The following is a 20175-nucleotide window of genomic DNA, read 5'->3' as shown; positions in this document are numbered from 1 at the left end:
TATGATTCTATGCTGCTGGGGAATAGGGACTCACCATAGAGGAAGTCTGAGAAGCAAGCCTTGTTGGGTTTGCTTACAGGCTCCCAATTGTTAGGAAAACAAAGGTAATTTAAAGGGATCTATATTTTTATTGGTAAACATTAGAAATCAGGTATAGTTTTACATGTGTTTAGTTTAATGTTTCTGAGCCTGGAAGGGTAAAACCTATAGTTAGATTTATGCTGGACATAGGTGTCTGTATGTGTGGGAGTTGGTCAAGTTCCAACTGTGTTTCTGTTGTGCTTGGAAAAGGCTACGGCGTGAAGAATAAATAAATAGGCCAGTAGAGGTATGTGGGCATTGCTTAGCAACTGGGGCCTTGTAGGGTAGAAAAGCTTTTAAGATTTAGTTTAGCTAATTTGATTGCAGTTGGAGGCAGGATCTCGGGAGTTGACATCTCTCAACTCTGCCAGGAAAAAGACTGGATAGGATGGGAGCTGCAGTGGCAGGTTTCCTGAAGTACAAGTTACAGTCCAGATAACCAGGGAAAAGGGACAGAAAGAGTGTTTAAGATGATTGGGGTTAAGTGAACAGAAACCAAGGTATTGTTCGGAAGAATTCAAGGAAGAGAAAATTAAGTGCTCTGAGTTAAAGAGACAATCGTAGTAACTAGATTTAAAGTATGAGACTTCAGAGGTAGATGAAACGTCTGATGCTAATTTAATACAGTCTGGAAATCGAGAGTTAAAGTGATTGTGAGCAGTTTGCACAACAGTCAAGACCAAGAACTCCTAATAGGATTAGTGTGAAATCTTGGACTGGATTCGCTGTTAAAAGTAGAGTGGAAACTTTGTTTGAAAGTGTAATTTGAAAAACCTAATGTGGATTTTAGAATGCAAACTGCTAAGGGAAAGCATTATTATGTGAGAAGATTTTAAAGCGTGTTCTTGGGAGTAGAGTTTGGAATCTCTCACGTAATCATCATCTGGGGGATTGATTCTGAGGATAAATCCACAGGTATTAATTAACTTGGGGTCAGAGCAGAGTGTGTGTTTTTGACCACTGTCATCCTGTGTGCTTTAAAGGGGCTTTGAGTGTCAATGAGACCATTTATCTTAAGATGTACTTTGTAATCCATGTTAATCCTAAAATCAGTGTGTAATTGTTACAATGAGCGCGGAGTAAAGGAGTATTGCATTATAATCCATTTTTTCATGTTTAATAAATGTTTTTTTCTTCTTGTTAAAACCAATCAGGTTTTTGACTCTGTTCCGCCAGGTTTTTTTAAAGTAAAAGTTACGGTTGGACTTCCATCGCCAATATTAAATTATGTTTAGGTAAAAGCTCATCATATGAGGCATGACCCTAATACAACTCCATCCCTATTGCAACTGCATCCACCTTATTTCTACTTTATCACACATGGTGTGACATGCATCATTCTATCCATCCCCTCTCCCAATCAGCTACATATGCATTCATCTACTGATTAGTAGCCTCTATCGATCCGGTAAGTCAAAAATGTGAACTGTAAACCAAGACGTAGTGGCTAAGCAAAATGGTAAGGGAAAGGGGAAGAGGGTGGAATCATGATTAAAGTTGGGGTTGCTGAGCTCCTCCCGCAAAGATCACTCATTTTGCCTCCATTCTTTGGAGGTTGATTCCTCTCCTTTGCCTTTCTTCCTATCCCTCTCCCTTCCTTCAAACCTTTCTCGAAATCTATCTCATTGCCTGTGTCCTCGATTCGTGCTCACCTGAATCCTACCGAACGCTTCCTCAACTTTCCCTCTTAGAATTCACTCAGAAATGGAAGAGATGCTAGATAAATGCAACTTTTACTTCAGGAAAAGAACTTCAGCATTTTTTAAATTGGCCAGTTTTGAAAGCAGGGACTGCTGTTCACCAGTGAACAACCCTACAACCATATGCTTGCAGTGAATCTAATCACCTGTTCACCAGTGAACAACCCTACAACCATATGCTTGCAGTGAATCTAATCACATGTTGTAAGCGTACAATTGATGGGTTAATGGTGACAATCGAATCCTAGAATCAGTAATACAATCACTCACTGGAAATCAAGATGTAAAAGCTGTTCAATGGTTCAGGCTGAATGATTGGAGCCTGTCTCAATCTAGTTATTTTTATAATTATCCATCCCCAGTGCTCTGAGAAGCATATGCTGTACTGGTCAGAATTACCATCTCATTTCATGGCACAATTGATGAGAAAGTATGGAAAAGAAAATACATTTTGCAGAATAATAATGTCTTCAAGATTTTCAATATGTTCTATGACAGCAATAATGTTGAGAACAATGGTTTCAATGTTGCCGATGACAGGCTGACTGACCTGGATTTATTGGGGATTTGCATCATTCGTCACATCAAAATTCAATAAGCAAGCCTTAAGTTCAGAGTTTATTTAAAAAATAAAATTTTCTGAATTGTTGACATGCAGGTAAAATTTCATCTGAAATGCAGTGTGCTCATGGGTGAAATGCTAATGATTTTGAGAAGACATAGAATACAGTAAAGAATTTACGTTATAAAGAGCAGTTAATGACATTTTCCTTGCTTCATTTGGAAAAGTGATTTTATGATGAGCTAAGTGATGATTTCAAAGATTATGATAGAAATTAGCAAAATGGAATTTCAGTAAATTGTTGATGACAGGGTAGGAGGATTAGATGCAAAAAAGAGCAACAAGATTGGTCCTTTGTGTAAGGCAGGGCGGAATGAATAATGATGATAATCGATATGATGATTTATTAAAAAGGAGGCAGGTTCAATCAACAATCTCAAGAGTAAAAAAATCCTCAACAGGATTCTCAGTTCCTGAGACTGTGTTGGCGCCGCAGCAGAATTTGCGGAGTTCTACGACAGCAAAGGTAGTACCACATCTGGACTGATTCAACCACCGTTAAGGGACTAACACCGGCGCCATGTGGAACACAATCGATTCTAATGAGAAAGGGTGTGGGATTCACCTGGTCCTTATTGGCACTTGGGAGGCTGACAAGCTACGGCCGCATATACACACTTCACTCTCCACACACACCATCTCGGCCAAGAAGATGGGAACCCCGAGGTTCACTGACGTGGAACTGGAGACCCTGCTAGACGCCGTGGAGGAGAGGTGGGTGACCCTGTAGCCTTGGGTGGGAAGGAGGCTGCCAGCTGCCGCTGTTCGCCGGGCCTGGATACAGGTGGCGGGGGTGGTCAGCGCCGTGGGCAACACCATCCGGACTAGCCAGCATTGCCGGGATATTCTGCACGACCTCTTCAGAGTGGCCAGGATGAGTTGGCATCACTGTGCCCCTGGCACGAACCCCCGTCCCACACACCCGGAAACCTGTCATCACACCACCCCCCCCCCCCCCAACCGAAGAGCCGCCGAGCCCCCACCCTGCACCACATGCCGGCACCCTTCTAGCCGCCATGGCCGCGTGCCCTGGCCACTGAAACCAACAGCCACCCACCCCCTGGGCTGCATGCGTCGGACTGTCTAACACTATGCGTTTTCTGTTTCTCCCCCCTGCACAGGAGAAGGCCGCTCATAACTGCCGGGAGTGCAAGAAGACGAGAGGGAGATGGCTGGACCTGCGGCATCCCCCTTCACCGCAGCAGAGCAGAGGGTACTGGATGTGGTCGACGGGCCTGATGAAATGGCAGTCGCCGGGATGGAGATCGTCATTGGGCGAGAAAGTAGGACCGCACTAAGTTGCGATTCCCCATGGCGCGTGTATCACCCCTCACACGACCACCCACACACCCACCCTCACACCACCCCACCCCAAAATCCACACGACCACCAACACCAATCCTACACCCCCTTCCAAACACATACCCTTCCCTCACAATGCAATCATATGTCTTGCAGGAGTTGCTGGCATTGTGGCAGGTCCTCATGGTGTCCCCCGCCCCCTGCCGACAGCCACAACCTCAGGTGCCGGCAGCGAAGACATGTTTCCGGCTTCCGGAACAGATGGTTCCATCGATAGTTCAGTCTCAGACCCAGGGACTACATGAGGGGTTTTAGGCGAGTATCCAACACCAGCAGATACAGTTGGAGAAGTCCAACCGGGTGCAGGAGCAGGAGGTGATGCCACCATGTGTGCCACCCAGGCCAACACATACAGGTGACGTCTGCGGTGGAGCCTTCGAGGCCAAGGTTTCGGCCATGGATCAACATGCCCAAGGCCTGGGACACATTGTGTAGGTGGTGGCCAAGGCCCAGGACAGGGCTGCCCTACCACAGGCAGCCATGTGCCAGGGCCATCTGTACATTGCAGCAGCGATCCTAAGCATGGCCCAGTCACAGCAGGCAATGGCTCAGAGCATTGGCGACATTGCCCAGGCACTAGCCAACATGGAACAGACGCAGAGGGAGGTAGCTCAGTCCCAGAGGGAGATGGCATAGTCACTGGCTGATGTGGCACTGAGCCAGAAGGTGGTGGCACAGTTGCAGCGTGATGTGGCCTAGATGGAAGTGATCCACGCCCTGTGCCCGATGACTGCGAGCATGCAGACCCTGGTTGAGACGGCAGCAGGCTGTCAGGACTGGCAAAGCCAGGTGGCGTGGGGAGCTTCGGGTTAGCGCCGCTCGCACCTCCGTCCCGTGGAATAGCCTGGGGGCCATCTGGTACCATGAGGGAGAAGGAGGCGATGGGGCCCGTGCCGGTGACCCCCCCCCCTCCTGGTTGCCCAGCCACAGTGAAGAAACGGCAATATATTTCCAAGTCAGGGTGGTGAGTGACTTGGAGGCGTCATGTGAGTGTCCCTTTAAGAATGGTTTGGTCTTACCACATGACTTGTAGCACGGCTTCAGTGATGTCATTTGTGGGTGGAGCTGAGCTGTGACTGTCAGGTGAGAGGGGGTTTAGGATTTTGGGTTTCAGTTTTGGTTTGTTGCTTTGGACTGCAGAAGAAGAAAGCAGTGTTTCCCTGTTTTCATTTTAAAGCTGTTCCTGGGAACTGAAAGCACATTGGGTGTGGCAAACTGCCTTGGTAACTTTCTGGAAGGAGTTTTGAATCTGCTGGTTGGAACTGGATCTGAATCTCAGGGAAAGGAGCAGAGCCATTCAAGTGAGATTATAGTGTGCTGGGCCAAGCCCTTGAAAGGGGTTTTGGTTTGTTAGATTTTGTATTGAATTGGAACAGCTACTAAGGGAGATTCATTAAGAGTTATGTACATAAATTACTGTAGTTGTTGTGTTTTTTTTTATGTTTGCAATTCATAACAAATTATTGCTGTGTTTTATACATGTTAACTACATTCTTATAATAAACTTTGTTTTGATGAAAGCGCATAGGAAGTCTGATGAATCATACCTGAAGTGAAGTCTCCTGTGCTCAACCTAGCTAAATTCAACATAAAAGTTATAGGTCAGGTGAACTTCATAATACACTTTGGAGTTTCTAAGCCCTGGCCCATAACAGAGGGGAACCTCCAGGTGGTGGGGTTCCAGGTATCTGCTGCTCTTGTCCTTCTAGATGATAGTGGTTGTGGGTTTGGAAGGTGTTGTCTAAGGAACCTTGATGAGTTACTGCAGTGCATCTTGTAGATGGTACACATGGCTGCCACTGTTCGTCGGTGGTGGAGGGTTTGATTGTGTGTGGAAGGGGGAGCAATCAAGCTGTCTGTTCTGTCCGGGTGGTGTCAAGCTTTTTGAGTGTTGTTGGAGTTGCACTCATCCAGGCAAGTGGAGAGTATTCCATTATAGTCCTGACTTGTGCCTTGTGGACAGGCTTCGAGGGTCAGGAGGTGAGTTATTCACCGTAGGACTCCTAGCCTTTGACCTGCCCTGGTAGCCACATTATTAATGTGGCTAGCCCAGTTCAGTTTCTGATCAACGGTAACTCCTAGGATGTTGATCGTGGGGTATTCAGCGATGGTAATGACATTGAATGTCAAGGGGCGGTGGTTAGATCCTCTCTTGTGGGAGGTGGTCATTGCTTGGCACTTGTGTGGCGCAAATGTAACTTGCCACTTGTCAGCCCAAGTCTGGATATTGTCCAGGTCTTGTAGCATTTGGACATGGACTGCTTCATTATCTGAGGAGTCATGAATGTTACTGAACATTGTGCAGTCATCCGTAAACATCCCCACTTCTGACCTTATGATGGAAGAGAGGTCATTGATGAAGCAGCTGAAGATGGTTGGGCAGGACACCTCCTGAGGAACCCCTGCAGTGATGTCCTGGGAATTGAGATGATCGACTTCCAACCACCACCACCATCTTCCTTTGTGCCAGTTATGACTCCAACCAGTGGAGAGGTGTCTTCCTAATTCCCATTGACTCCAGTTTTGCTGGGGCTCCTTGATGCCATACTCTGTCAAATGCTGCCTTGATGTCAAGGGCAGTCATTCTCATCTCACCTCTGGCATTCAACTCTTTTTCCATGTTTGAACGAAGGCTTTAATGAGATTAGGAGCTGAGTGACCCTGGCGGAACCCAAACTGAGCATCCGCGAGCAGGTTATTGCTGAGTAAGTGTCCCTTGATAGCATTGTTGATGACTCCTTCCATCACTTTGCTGATGATGGAGAGTAGACTGATAGGGTGGTAATTTGCTGGATTGGATTTGCCCTGTTTTTGTGCACAGGCACCTGGGCAATTTTCCACATTGCTGGGTAGATGCCAGTGTTGTAGCTGTACTGGAATAGCTTGGCGAGGAGTGCGGCAAGTTCTGGAGCACAAGTCTTCAGTAATATTGCCGGGACATTATCAGAGCCCATTGCTTTGAAGTATCCAGTGCCTCCAGCCGTTTCTTGATATCACGGGGAGTGAATCATATTGGCTAAAGACTAACACCTGATGCTGGAGACCTCCGGAGGAGACCAAAATGGATCATCCACTTGGCACTTCTGGCTGAAGATTGTTGCGAATGCCTGAGCCTCGTCTTTTGCATATGTGTTGGGCTCCTCCATCATTGAGGATGGGGATATTTGTGGAGCTTCCTCCTCCAGTGAGTTGTTTAATTGTCCACCACCATTCACGGCTGGATGTGGCAGGACTACAGAGCTTAAACCTGATGCGTTTGTTGTGGAATCACTTAGCTCTGTCTATTACTGAGGAAGGAGAATCCAGCCCAAAATGTGGTAAGGCAGAGGATTGGGAAAGTTAGGAGAGCGGAATGTGCAACAAGACCTGGGTGTCCTCGTACATCAGTCAATGAAGGTAAGCATTCAGGTGCAGCAGGCAGCAAAGAAGGTATATTGGCCTTCATAGCAAGAGGATTTGAGAACAGGAGTGTCTTACTGCAATTTTACAGGGCCTTGGTGACCATAGATCATAAGACATAGGAGCAGAATTAGGCCACTCGGCCCATCGAGTCTGCTCCGCCATTCAATCATGGCTGATATTTTCTCATCCCCATTCTCCTGCCTTCTCCCCATCACCCCAGATCCCCTTATTAATCAAGAACCTATCTATCTCTGTCTGAAAGACACTCAATGATTTGGTCTCCACAGTCTTCTACGGCAAAGAGTTCCACAGATTCATCGCCCTCTGGCTGAAGAAATTCCTCCTCATCTCTGTTTTAAAGGATCGTCCCTTTAGTCTGAGATGTTGTCCTCTGGTTCTGGTTTCTCCTACAAGTGGAATCATCCTCTCTATCCAGTCTATCTCAGTCCACTCTATCCAGGCCTTGCAGTATCCTGTATAAGTTTCAATCAGATCCCTCCCATTCTTCTAAACTCCAATGAGTACAGACCCAGGGTCCTCACACCTGGAATAGTATGTGGAGTTTTGGTCTCATTATCTGAGGAAGGGTGTTTTTGCTCTCGAGGCAGTGCAGAGAAGGTTTACCAGACTGATTCCTGGCTTGATAGGACTGACATATGAGGAGAGATCGAATCAGTTAGGATTGTATTTGCTGAATATCAGAAGAATTGGGGGAGCGGGGCCGGGGAGGTGGGGGCAAATCTCAAAGAAACCTATAAAATTCTAACAGGACTAGGCAGGGTAGATGTAAGACGGATGTTTCAGATGGTGGGGCTGCCCAGACCAAGGGTCACAGTCTGAGGATACAGGGTAGACCGTTTAGGACAGAGTTGAGGAGAGATCTCTTCACCCAGAGAGTGGTCTCTGGAATTTGCTATCACAGCACAGTAGCTGAGGCCAAAGCGTTGTATGCTCTCAAGAATCAGTTGGATATAGCATTTGGGGCAAAGGGTATCAAAGGATATGAGGGGTGGCTGGGGAGGCGGGATTAGGCTCTTGAGTATGATCAGTCATGATCATAATGAATGGCGGAGCAGCTCGAAGGACTGAATGACCTCCTCTTGCTCCTATTTTCTATGTTATATGTTACTCTTAAATCCCCAAGATACTAGGTTTAGAATTATTCCCTTGTTTCTCCTAAGGTACAAACTACAAAAAGAATAAACTTGCAGCATGTTATGTTTCTGAAGATAACTAAAATGCAGCAAATTAGCAAATTATTTTGAAGTGTCGTCATCATTGTTAAGCATGAAACCCAAAGAGTAATGTACTGAATAATTTGACAAAGTAATATATGAGCACTTAGGAACATTCAAGAATTTAGAGAATGCTTTACCTTCAAGAGTTAGACCAGCAAAATCTCCACCTTCTGATAATTCAAATTTATTACAAGTGATTTTTTCACTTACATTATCCTAAAAAAAAGATAAAACTCTATTTTGTTTCATATGAAAACAGCAGAAAGATTTACCATTTTGAGGTTCGTTTGATATAGGTTTCGGTGCATTAAAACATTTAAACAATAACAACCAACCAGAAAGCAAGTGATGCAGTTAATTACAAAAAGACTGTTTAATGAACTGTTAGCCTCAAATTTTCAATCAAATGCTTATTATGGTTTTCATTTGCTGAACTTTTTATGCCTTTCAAGGATTGGTCACTCAACACTGGGGAATAAGAAGCTATTATTAAACCAGGGGAGCGTATCCTTTCTTTTTGGGGCATGGAGGAGTCCAGAAGCTTCGGAGGTAAGTTTGTCAACTCTGGTTGGACAATATTCTGGAAACTTCCATCCCAGACGTTCCTGCCTCGAAGCACCTTGACACAATGCTCCCACCACTTGTTGCCTGACACATCAATTTGTGTGGTCATTGGTCAGTAATGGCGACTGCATTATCAATAATCGCCTGCAAAGCATGGGTTTGCTAGTTTGAGCATCCAGGTACAAGGACCAGATTGCATCATGGCCACTTGAAGCCTTGGTGCTTGTTATCCGTTTGGTTGGAGTAAAACAAGAGGAGAAAATGCCCCATGGCTTTTCTCTCGGTTGCTCGGAGTAATTGCCCTCAAAATTAATCTTCAGTTCTGGGACAATCTGGGGTACTTGGCAACATGACTTGGAAGGTCTCTTTTTTTCAGCAGACCAGAAGCTACCCAGCAAGAGAGCCATTGTCACTCTCCTGTCCAGACCCAAATTAGAATGCAGTTTAGGTTTTCTTGACATGACAGGATCCCAATTTGCAAAAATTCATAAGGCTTCTGCCTGCTTTTGATCTCATACTCTTGAAAAAATGTTAAAGGTTAAAAAGGTTAAAGGGGCAAAGGAACCTGCCTGATTTTAACTACCCATCTGCCTGGCTTCCACCAGGTAGATAAAGTTGAAATAGATCCCAGAGTAAAGCATTCTCTATTCCACCACACCAATGTGACTTAGCTACCCTGTCACCAACACAGTCTCCTCAGGGCATCACAAAACTGTGGTTTGTTTTTCCTCGTAGTTTTCCACACGTGGTAATCCAAACTAACACACTATACGACATATGGTTTGAGGAATGTTTACAGTCGTGAACCATGTCCATTTGAGCAAAAGCATCACTCAAAATCAACTCTTGGCCGCAGAACACCAGCTATTGGAATGAAATTATTTTCCTCCTTTATTCCACCAATCTTCATTCTCCCTGCACTCTTCTCCTGAACGTTTTGATACCTTCCCATGGTACAGTTCTAAAGGTGCACTGTGATTTCTTGCCGTTTTTCATCACAGTAGGGAAAGACATTACAATTGGTCACAGGCACATGAACTACAAGGTTGTTGAGGCCAAACATGTACTGCCTCAGGGAAATCTATTGTCAACTTGTCAGACTACACCCTTCAACCAGATGAAATCGAAGTCCTCAGCAGAGGGCTTAATTTCTGCACCACCACCAAAATGGACCCCATCAGTCTCGCGGCAGACACGGAGGAATTCATCAGGCGAATGAGGCTCCGGGAATTCTTCCACAGACCCCAAGAGGCCAACAGCGAACCCAAGCAGACTACCAATGAACCGGAACAGCAGACCGAGAGATCTGCGGTGCGGCAACCGAAGAGGAAAGAGTCGAATTGGACCCCTCCGGAAGGCCGCTGCCTTAGACTCGACATGTATGCTCAAGCCGTCAGGAGTCGCGTCAATGCCAGATTCATAAGTCGCATTCACAAGACAACCCCGAACGTCACCCAAGCACAACGCAATGCCATCCGCGCTCTCAAGACCAACCGCAGCATCGTCATCAAACCAGCAGACAAAGGGGGGGCCACTGTCGTACTGAACAGAACGGACTACTGCAAAGAAGTATACCGACAACTGAACAACCAAGAACACTACAGACAGTTACCCGCAGATCCGACCAGGAACACATCCGCCAACTTAACAGACTGATCAAGACCTTGGATCCAGATCTTCAGAGCACCCTACGTGCTCTCATCCCACGTACTCCCCGCATTGGAGATCTCTACTGCCTCCCGAAAATACATAAGGCCAACACACCAGGCCGCCCTATCGTTTCAGGCAATGGGACCCTGTGTGAGAACCTCTCTGGCTACATCGAGGGCATCTTGAAACCCATCGTACAAGGTACACCCAGCTTCTGTCGCGACACGACGGACTTCCTACAGAAACTCAGCACCCATGGACCAGTTGAACCAGGTACATTCCTTGTCACAATGGACGTCTCGGCACTCTACACCAGCATCCCCCATGGCGACGGCATTGCTGCAACAGCCTCAGTACTCAACACCGACAACTGCCAATCTCCAGACGCAATTCTGCAACTCATCCGCTTCATTCTGGATCACAACGTCTTCACCTTTTACAATAAGTTCTTCATCCAGACGCACGGAACAGCCATGGGGACCAAATTCGCACCCCAATACGCCAACATCTTCATGCACAAGTTTGAACAGGACCTACTCACCGCACAGGACCTTCAACCGATGTTATACACCAGATACATCGGTGACATTTTTTTCCTTTGGACCCACGGCGAAGAATCACTGAAACGACTACACGATGACATTAATAAGTTCCATCCAACCATCAGACTCACCATGGACTACTCTCCAAAATCAGTTGCATTCTTGGACACACTCGTCTCCATCAAGGACGGTCACCTCAGCACTTCGCTTTACCGCAAACCCACGGATAACCTCATGATGCTCCACTTCTCCAGCTTCCACCCTAAACACATTAAAGAAGCCATCCCCTATGGACAAGCGCTCCGTATACACAGGATCTGCTCAGACGAGGAGGAGCGTAACAGACATCTACAGACGTTGAAAGATGCCCTCGTACGAACGGGATATGGCACTCGACTCATCGATCGACAGTTCCAACGCGCCACAGCGAAAAACCGGACCGACCTCCTCAGAAGACAAACATGGGACACATCCGACAGAATACCCTTCGTCGTCCAGTACTTCCCCGGAGCGGAGAAACTACGTCATCTTCTTCACAGCCTTCAACACGTCATTGATGACGATGAACATCTTGCCAAGGTCATCCCCACACCCCCACTACTTGCCTTCAAACAACCGCGCAACCTCAAACGAACCATTGTTTGCAGCAAACTACCCAGTCTTCAGAACAGTGACCTCGACACCACACAACCCTGTCATGGCAATCTCTGCAAGACGTGCCAGATCATCGACATGGATACCACTATTACACGTGAGAACACCACCCACCAGGTACGCGGTACATACTCGTGCGACTCGGCCAACGTTGTCTACCTCATACGCTGCAGGAAAGGATGTCCCGAAGCATGGTACATTGGCGAGACCATGCAGACGCTGCGACAACGAATGAACGGACACCACGCAACAATCACCAGGCAGGAATGTTCCCTTCCAGTCGGGGAACACTTCAGCAGTCAAGGGCATTCAGCCTCTGATCTCCGGGTAGGCGTTCTCCAAGGCGGCCTTCATGACCCGCGGCAACGCAGAATCGCCGAGCAGAAACTTATAGCCAAGTTCCGCACACGAGTGCAGCCTCAACCGGGACCTGGGATTCACGTCGCATTACATTCATCCCCCACCATCTGGCCTGCGAAATCCTACCAACTGTCCTGGCTTGGTACAATTCACACCTCTTTAACCTGGGGTTACCCCATCTCTGGATCTGTAAAGATTTAATCACCTGCTAATGCTCGCATTCCAAGCATTGTTTGGCATCTTTGAATTTGTCTATATATGTGTTTCTGGAACAGACCTCTTCATTCACCTGAGGAAGGAGCAGCGCTCCGAAAGCTAGTGACATCGAAATAAACCTGTTGGACTTTAACCTGGTGTTGTAAGACTTCGTACTGTGCCTCAGTTGGATTACATAACAGTACCAAATGTGGGGCTTTCCTGACCTCTGTGATTCATTAAAAATGTATTGTCCATTACAAATCCATAATTCACATTGATAGAGGATGACTTACAAATGCATTGAAAACTTTTATCAAAGCAAAGGCGCCCCCATAAGAAAAAATAAGACGTGCAACACCTAAAAGACAAAAGGAGAGAAAATACATATGAACCCATGCTTGAAGAGAAAAGGATTTGTATAGTGGGTGTGAAGCACTATAGTAATACATTACAAGTACATGTGTGCAAAGAAAAACTGAATGCTGTAATTCTGCAATGAAAACAAAAATCGCTGGTAATATACAGCAGGTCAGCTGTATCTGGCAGGAGAAAAAAGTTATGTTATAAAAATAGATTTCATTCAAAATATTCCATCCTGATCACTATCACTGGGACTCCCTCCCTAACAGCACTGTGGATGCCACGTTCACTTCAAGTGAGCAGCCCAACACCTTCCTAAACGTATTGGCAATACATGCTGGGTTTGCTCATATCGCATGAACAAATTTAAAAAATAATTCTTCCTGGATGGTTCCATGTTTCTCTTTGTAATTGCTATTTTAGAAGTGAACTGGGGACCTTTAAATGAGGCCCTTCCATCTACTCAAATGACTTTATGGAGATGGAGGGGGGGGGGGGGGGGGGGGGGGCTAGCAAACAGCAATTTGGAATATACGAGTTTGGACTGGCCTGGTGAGGCCTCTGGAGCCACCAGACTTCAACAGACTTTGTTACTTGGTTTGGAGTGCAACACTGGGGTTACTCCATAATGCAAAAGGATGCAATGTAATCCACTATTGTGAATGACATGATAATTCAAGAGGGGTAATCAGATGTGACTAGTAATGTAATTTTCCATTCCAAGAGTGCCGGACTGATGCTCTCCTCCTCATGAAGGAGGAGCCTGCATTAGTAACAAGATGCAGAGGTTACCACTTAGACATGCTTTTACCTCAAACTGGACTCTCACCTTATGAACAGCCTCTGGAGCTTTGAAAAAGCCACAAGTAGATAGCCTGCTGATATAAACTTTAGAGTAAACTTGTACATTAAGAACGACAAAGGAAACAAAGCACTCAAAGAAATTGGAAATTTGCCACGAGGATGGGAGAAATTTAGGAGAATAAACTTTTAAACAATAAATATCTTTAAGTAAATACCCATGTCATCCAGAGCAGCGAGCAGATAAAGCTGGCCTCCAACGTGTCTGACTTGAAGGCCAGCAATCTCAATACCTTCCATGTTCCAAACAGATTTAACAGTATGATCCTCCATGTTCAGAACTCCTACACCTTCAGACAGGCCAGCAAATATATAATTTCCATCCACAGAATTTGCAAAACAGTTTAAATTGCGAGGAAGCTGTTCAAAATGTAAAGGAGATAGAAATCAGATAATCAAAGCCAGCAATGAATACCTTTCTGGCCAAAGACATCTTCATTACTGGCAAGTTTAATTGGCATAAATCAGCAGCAAGATTCAAAGTTACAGTGTAAACTACAATCTTCCCTACTTTCCAGCAATGACATTTCTTCACATTGATGAATTGAAACAAAATAAATTAAGGATAGTATTTGATCTAAAGAGGGGTCATGTAAAGTTGACAGAAAACGTAGCAAGCTTGAGGATTGGAAACAGTTAAGAATTCAGCAAAGGAGGACCAAGAAATTGACCTAAAAAGTAAAAAGGTTAGTGAAGACAAATGTGGATCCCTCCAATCGAAACAGGAGAATTTATAATCGAGAACAAAGAAATGGAGGAGCAATTAAACAACATTAGTTCTGTATTTTTTAATAAAAATTTAGAGTATCCAATTCTTTTTTTTCCAATTAAGCGGCAATTTAGCATGGCCAATTCACCTACCCTGCACATCTTTTTGGGTTGTTGGTGGGGGTGGGGGGGTGGGGGGGTAGACCCATGCAGACCCATGCAGACCCACGCAGACATGGGGAGAATGTGCAAATGGACAGTGACCCGGGGCTGGGATCAAACCTAGGTCCACGGCGTGTGAGCTAGTTCTGTATTCAGAGGAAGACACAAATTACTTCCCAGAAAGAACCAAAGGGCTGTGAGAAGCGGAAATGAAGGAAATTAGTATTATTTTTAAAAAGGTGCTGGAGGAAAGCTAATAAATCCCCAGGGCCTCATCCCACATCCCAAGCTACTAAAGGAGGTGGCCATGGAAATAGTAATAATAATCTTTATTAGTATCAAAAGTAGGCTTATATTAACACTGCAATGAAGTTACTGTGAAAAGCCCCTAGTCGCCACACTACAGCACCTGTTCAGGTACACCGAGGGAAGATTCAGAATGTCCAATTCACCAAACAAGCACGTCTTTCGGGACTTGAGGGAGGAAACGTGGATGCGTTGGTTGTCATCTTTCAAAATTCTGCAGATTCTGGAATAGTCTGGGTATTTGGAGGGTGGAAAATGTAGCCCCGCTATTAAAAAAAGGAGGGAGGGGAAAAATAGGGAATTACAGACCAGTTAACCTAACATCACTGGTAGAGAAAATGCTAGAGGCTATTATGAAGGATGTGATAACAGAACACTTAGAAAATATCAATGGGATTAGATAACGTTAACATGGATTTAAGAAATAGAAATAACGTTTAACAAACTTATTGGAGCTTTTTGAGGATGTAACAAGCAGAATACATAAGAGAGATCCAGTGGATTTGATGTAATTGGATATTCAGAAAGCTTTTGAAAAGTCCCACATAAGAGGTTAGTGTGTAAAATGAAAACAAATGGAATTGGGGATAATATAGATTGGAAATTGATTAGCAGGTGGGAAACAGAGTGTAGGAATAAATGGGTCTTTTTTGAAGTGTAAGGGGGTGATTAGTGGGCTCCCCCAGGAATCAGTGCTTGGGCCCCAGATATTCACAATATAAAACAATAATTTGGAAGAGGGAACCAAATGTAATATTTCCAAGTTTTCTGAGGACACAAAACTTGGTGGAATGTGACTGGTGAGGAGAATGTTGAGAGGCTTTAAGGTGATTTGGACAAATTAAATCCACATGCGTTTCCTTGTTCACAAGTCACTGAAAGCAAGCATGCAGGTGCAGCAAGCAGTCAAATGATATGTTGGCCTTACTTGCAAGAGGAATTGAGTACAAGAGTAAGGATGTCTAACTGCAGCTGTACAGGGCATTGATGAGACCACACCTGGTGGACTGTGTGAAGTTTTGGTCTCCCTATCTAAGAAAGGATTTACTTGCCATGGTGGAAATGCAGCATTTGCCAGACTGATTCCTGGAATGGCAGGAGTGTCGAATAAGGACAGCTTGAGTCGACTAGGCCTTTATTCACTGCAGTTTAGGAGAGGGAGAGGGAATCTCATTGAAACATATAAAATTCTGACAGGGTTGGACAGATTGGATGCAGGAGTGTTGTTTCCTCTGGCTGGGGAGTCTAGATCAAGAGGTCACAGTCTCAGGATACGAGGTAGGCGATTTCAGACTGAGATGAGGTGAAACGTCTTCATTTAGAGGGTGGCGAACCTGTAGAATTCCCTACCACAGAAGGCTGTGGAGGCCAAGTCACTGAATATATTTAAGAAGGAAATAGATAGACCTCTACACTCTAAAGGTGTCAAGAGGTACAGGAAGAACCTCACACATGATAAAGAGACATTCAGGTGAGGTACCGTAAGATTGCTTGTGCTCATGGCACCACACTCAAGCAAGAGCCAGTATATTTAAGAAAACGTTAAAAAGTCAAATATTAAGAGTCAAATAGGGGGGGGGAGCAAATAGGAGCAGGGTTAGGTGACACATGTAGAAAAAAATGAGAGTAAACTTGAGAAAATAATGTTTTTTATGTGCTGTAACATTCACCGATTCTATGAGTCAATTAAAGAATGTGTGATCTTCGCACGTTTGCACGAGTTACTTGATATATCCAGAGACATCACCTAGCCAATTGGCGACAACAAATATGTCCAAAAGATGCAGAATTGAATAACATTTGCTGGATTATAGTAAACTCGCTCACCTGAATTTCCTCTGATGATTCACGGGTGGGTGGTTTTATCTTTAATTTTTCGGCTTCTCTTTCTGCTTCCCTTCTTTCAATGCTTTCCCAAGCACCGTCAATAATACATCCAATTAATTTATCAATCATCCTGAATGGTTGGGGCAAATTGTCGAGCCTCAGATCTGGATCCTTCAGATAATAGTGGTCTTCATCACCTTCAATCCAATTATGTTCCGTAGGAGTTGGAACTTCCAAATATTTATGACTGTAGCTCAGCATTCTCCTTAATATCCACGGCCTCAGTTTTTCAACACTCTAGAAATATGACCAAAACCATCTTTAGTTGGCTTCCCAGAGAATTTGGCGATCCTTCTTCTCTTGTTCTATCCAAGAGTAAAAATCCTACATTTTTATTCACTCTCTGTTGAATTCACCCCATCTCAAAATTGCAGAAATCCCTAACTCTTAAAATAATCCCACTACTCTGCAATATTCGGCTTCTCGCAGGGAGTCAAGTGATAGGTAGAAAAGTGGATCATCCATGTTTGTATTGAATGGCAGATCAGGTTCAAGGGGTTCTTGTGGTCTATTCCACTTCCTATTTCTTATATTTTCAAAAATGAGCTAAAGAATTAATTACATTAATGATCTGGAACAAGGAACTGAAGACACTGTTGCTAAGTTTGCAGATGATACAAAGATCTGTAGAGGGACAGGTAGTATTGAGGAAGCAGGGAAGCTGCAGAAGGATTTGGATAGGCTGGGAGAGTGAGCAATGAAGTGGCAGATGGAATACAATGTGGAAAACTGTGAGGTTATGCACTTTGGAAGGAGGAATGGAGGCATAGACTATCTTCTAAATGGGGAAATGCTTAGGAAATCAGAAGCACAAAGGGACTTGGGAGTCCTTGTTCACGATTCTCGTAAGGTTAACGTGCAGGTTCAGTCGGCAGTTAGGTAGGCAAATGCAATGTTAGTATTCATGTCGAGAGGGCTAGAATACAAGACCAGGGATGTACTTCTGAGGCTGTATCAGGCTCTGGTCAGACCCCATTTGGAGTATTGTGAGCAGTTTTGGGCCCCATATCTAAGGAAGGATGTGCTGGCCTTGGGAAAGGGTCCAGAGGAGGTTCACAAGAATGATCCCTGGAATGAAGAGCTTGTCGTATGAGGAATGGTTGAGGACTCGGAGTCTGTATTCGTTGGAGTTTAGATGGATGAGGGGGGATCTTATTGAAACTTACAGGATGCTGCGAGGCCTGGATAGAGTGGACGTGGAGAGGATGTTTCCACTTGTAGGAAAAACTAGAACCAGAGGACACAATCTCAGACTAAAGGGAAGATCCTTTAAAACAAAGATGAGGAGGAATTTCTTCAGCCAGAGGGTGGTAAATCTGTGGAACTCTTTGCCACAGAAGGCTGCGGTGGCCAAATCACTGAGTGTCTTTAAGGCAGAGATAGGTTCTTAATTAAGAAGGGGATCAAGGATTATGGGGAAAAGGCAGGAGAATGGGGATGAGAAAAATATCAGCCATGATTGAATGGCGGAGCAGAATCGATGGTCTGAGTGGCCTAATTCTGCTCCCATGTCTTATGGTCTAAGACTTTCTTCCCTGGCATTAAGATTCAATCCAGCATAAACAGATAGAATGAAAGTTTCTTGTCTACTGGCCATGTGAACCTTACATGAAATGACTTTGGAAGTTTTCAATTCAGTTCTTTGTGGTTATGTGTATATAATTTATGTTAAATTAGCCATCTCATTCAGACAGTCCACAAAATGGCTAGTGTGGAAAGGTTTCACACAGACAGTATTAGGAATGTTCTTTTGAGGCTAGAATTTACTTATTTTGTTTGACCAAGTTAAATTAAGCTTTACTCAGCATTTAATTATATTGTACCTGGAATGGCATTGCATGGTATTGACACCTGTTTGTACAATAGGAAGTGCACTATTCCTGTGAACAGGTGTCTCATGCGTGATGAGTTTGAAACCACAAGAAAAATATTTTCCTACTTGATGATTCTTCCGATACTCTTCAACTGTGATGTTGATCGGCACTATGTGGTTAGATCCTTCATTTAGGCTTCCAACACAAAAAGGATATCTTAACAGCTATTTGAGTTTGAAGCAGTTAATCTGTGTTTCTCAAGAAGCAAATATTAGACGTGGTCGAATAGCCTTGTTGCTCCCGACTCGGTGACGCGACAAGGCCATTAAATCTCACAAGAGGTCCCTCGCAAGGATTGCAACACTCAGAATGCCTCGCGAGATCTATTAAATGTTCCACGATGCGGACCAACCACCAATCCCATGCCCACCCTCCCAGACGTGCCCTCTCCCGTCGACACCCGGCCGCGGACATGTTCCCGGGGCTGGGGCCCATCACCTGAGTGTTCGGAGGGTGGCCGTTGCATCTACGGTACTTCCTTATGCAGTGTTCAAGCACAGTGTCCATGCATCAAGGCGTGATTGGGATGCGCGGCAATGAGCCCCACATCTATATGGCTCGCCCACCCACAGGAATCACCTTGGGATGTGAAAAGTACTCACTCAACCACGACTATTAGCAATAGCCTTCAGCCACATGGACAGAGGCCTCCGCGATCAGTGGGAGTTATGACTGGTCGATGGGGCAGACAGGCAGCGGCTAGGGTTGCCCCCGGTATGGGAACATACGGTACAGGAGTTGGCATGGCGGACCTGCGCACATCTGCACCCCCACCCCACTGGGCTCCCCCAAGTCCCAATACCCTAGCCCCCCATGGCTGCCCAACCCCAATTGGGGCTGCACCCCCCCCCCCAATATCCCCGCCCCCGCAACCAAGCACAAGGGCAGCATGCCCAGTGCCCCAGGCTCATTGCCTGAGTTAAGGTGTCCGCTCACCTTCTCATCTCCCCACAGCAGCCCATCCGCCAGGTTCACGTTTTTCAAAAGGAGTATTAATCGGCGCCAGCGTGACCACTTGCTGGAAAGGCCGTTGGATAGGGGGGGAGGGGGGGGTTCCTGTGCATTGTCTGGAAATAGGGTTAAGTGGTGATAATTGGCTTCTCGCCATGCTACGGCGAGATCCTGATTTCAGCTCCGGGAGCGGGTTGGTTTCATTGCAAACAGTTTGGCACCCGGCGCGATTCTGGGTTACCACCTCTCCCGCTATTGACCGGAATCGTCTCACCAGGTGGCATTACGAGCTGGCATGGGTAGTGCCAAGGTGGCAAGCAGGCATTTTCTGCGCGTGTGCGATCGAGTTGGGGGTGCCCTGTGTGGGTGTTGGGGAGGAATGGAGGTCCGGGGGGGAGGGGGGGGGGGTGAGAAGGAAGCGAAACAGGCACGGTATTTAAAACGAAAAGACAAAAACAACAGTCAGAACGTGAGTATACGAGCTGGTGGAGACCTTTCGCTCTCGCCCCCGCTCCGCCAGTGGATGGAAACCGTTGGGATTCGGCTGCAGCGCGTCGGGGCCGCGGGTTGCTAGGATACCCGGACCGGAAGCGCGGTCCGACCTCCTAAAGCGTCCGCAGGTTGCTAGGATACCGGGAACGGAAGCGCGGTCCGACCTCCTAAAGCGTCCGCCGGTTGCTGGGATACCCGGAC

At 45.7% G+C, this 20175-nt stretch overlaps 1 protein-coding gene across 2 annotated transcripts in view; it reads right to left on the bottom strand.

Moving 5' to 3' along the window:
* Window positions 1–20079, bottom strand: part of wdr93 (WD repeat domain 93) — a 68283-nt gene extending 48204 nt beyond the window's left edge. Inside the window, exons 1-5 of one of the 2 annotated variants that reach the window (XM_072470528.1) lie at window positions 19976–20079; window positions 16598–16894; window positions 13753–13954; window positions 12667–12731; window positions 8543–8621 (exon numbers count right to left, since the gene is read on the bottom strand). In XM_072470528.1, coding sequence (XP_072326629.1) covers window positions 8543–8621; window positions 12667–12731; window positions 13753–13954; window positions 16598–16858 — 607 coding nt within the window. In that variant the 5' untranslated portion in view covers window positions 16859–16894; window positions 19976–20079. Of the gene's footprint in view, window positions 1–8542; window positions 8622–12666; window positions 12732–13752; window positions 13955–16597; window positions 16895–19467; window positions 19552–19975 lie in introns of those variants that run through there. The other variant, XM_072470529.1, reaches the window with a different exon arrangement.
* Window positions 20080–20175: the final 96 nt, after the last annotated feature.

The sequence above is a fragment of the Scyliorhinus torazame genome, chromosome 12, assembly GCF_047496885.1.
Source record: "Scyliorhinus torazame isolate Kashiwa2021f chromosome 12, sScyTor2.1, whole genome shotgun sequence".
NCBI classification, from domain to species: Eukaryota; Metazoa; Chordata; class Chondrichthyes; order Carcharhiniformes; family Scyliorhinidae; genus Scyliorhinus; species Scyliorhinus torazame.
This window is presented reverse-complemented; position numbering and strand designations above follow the sequence as displayed.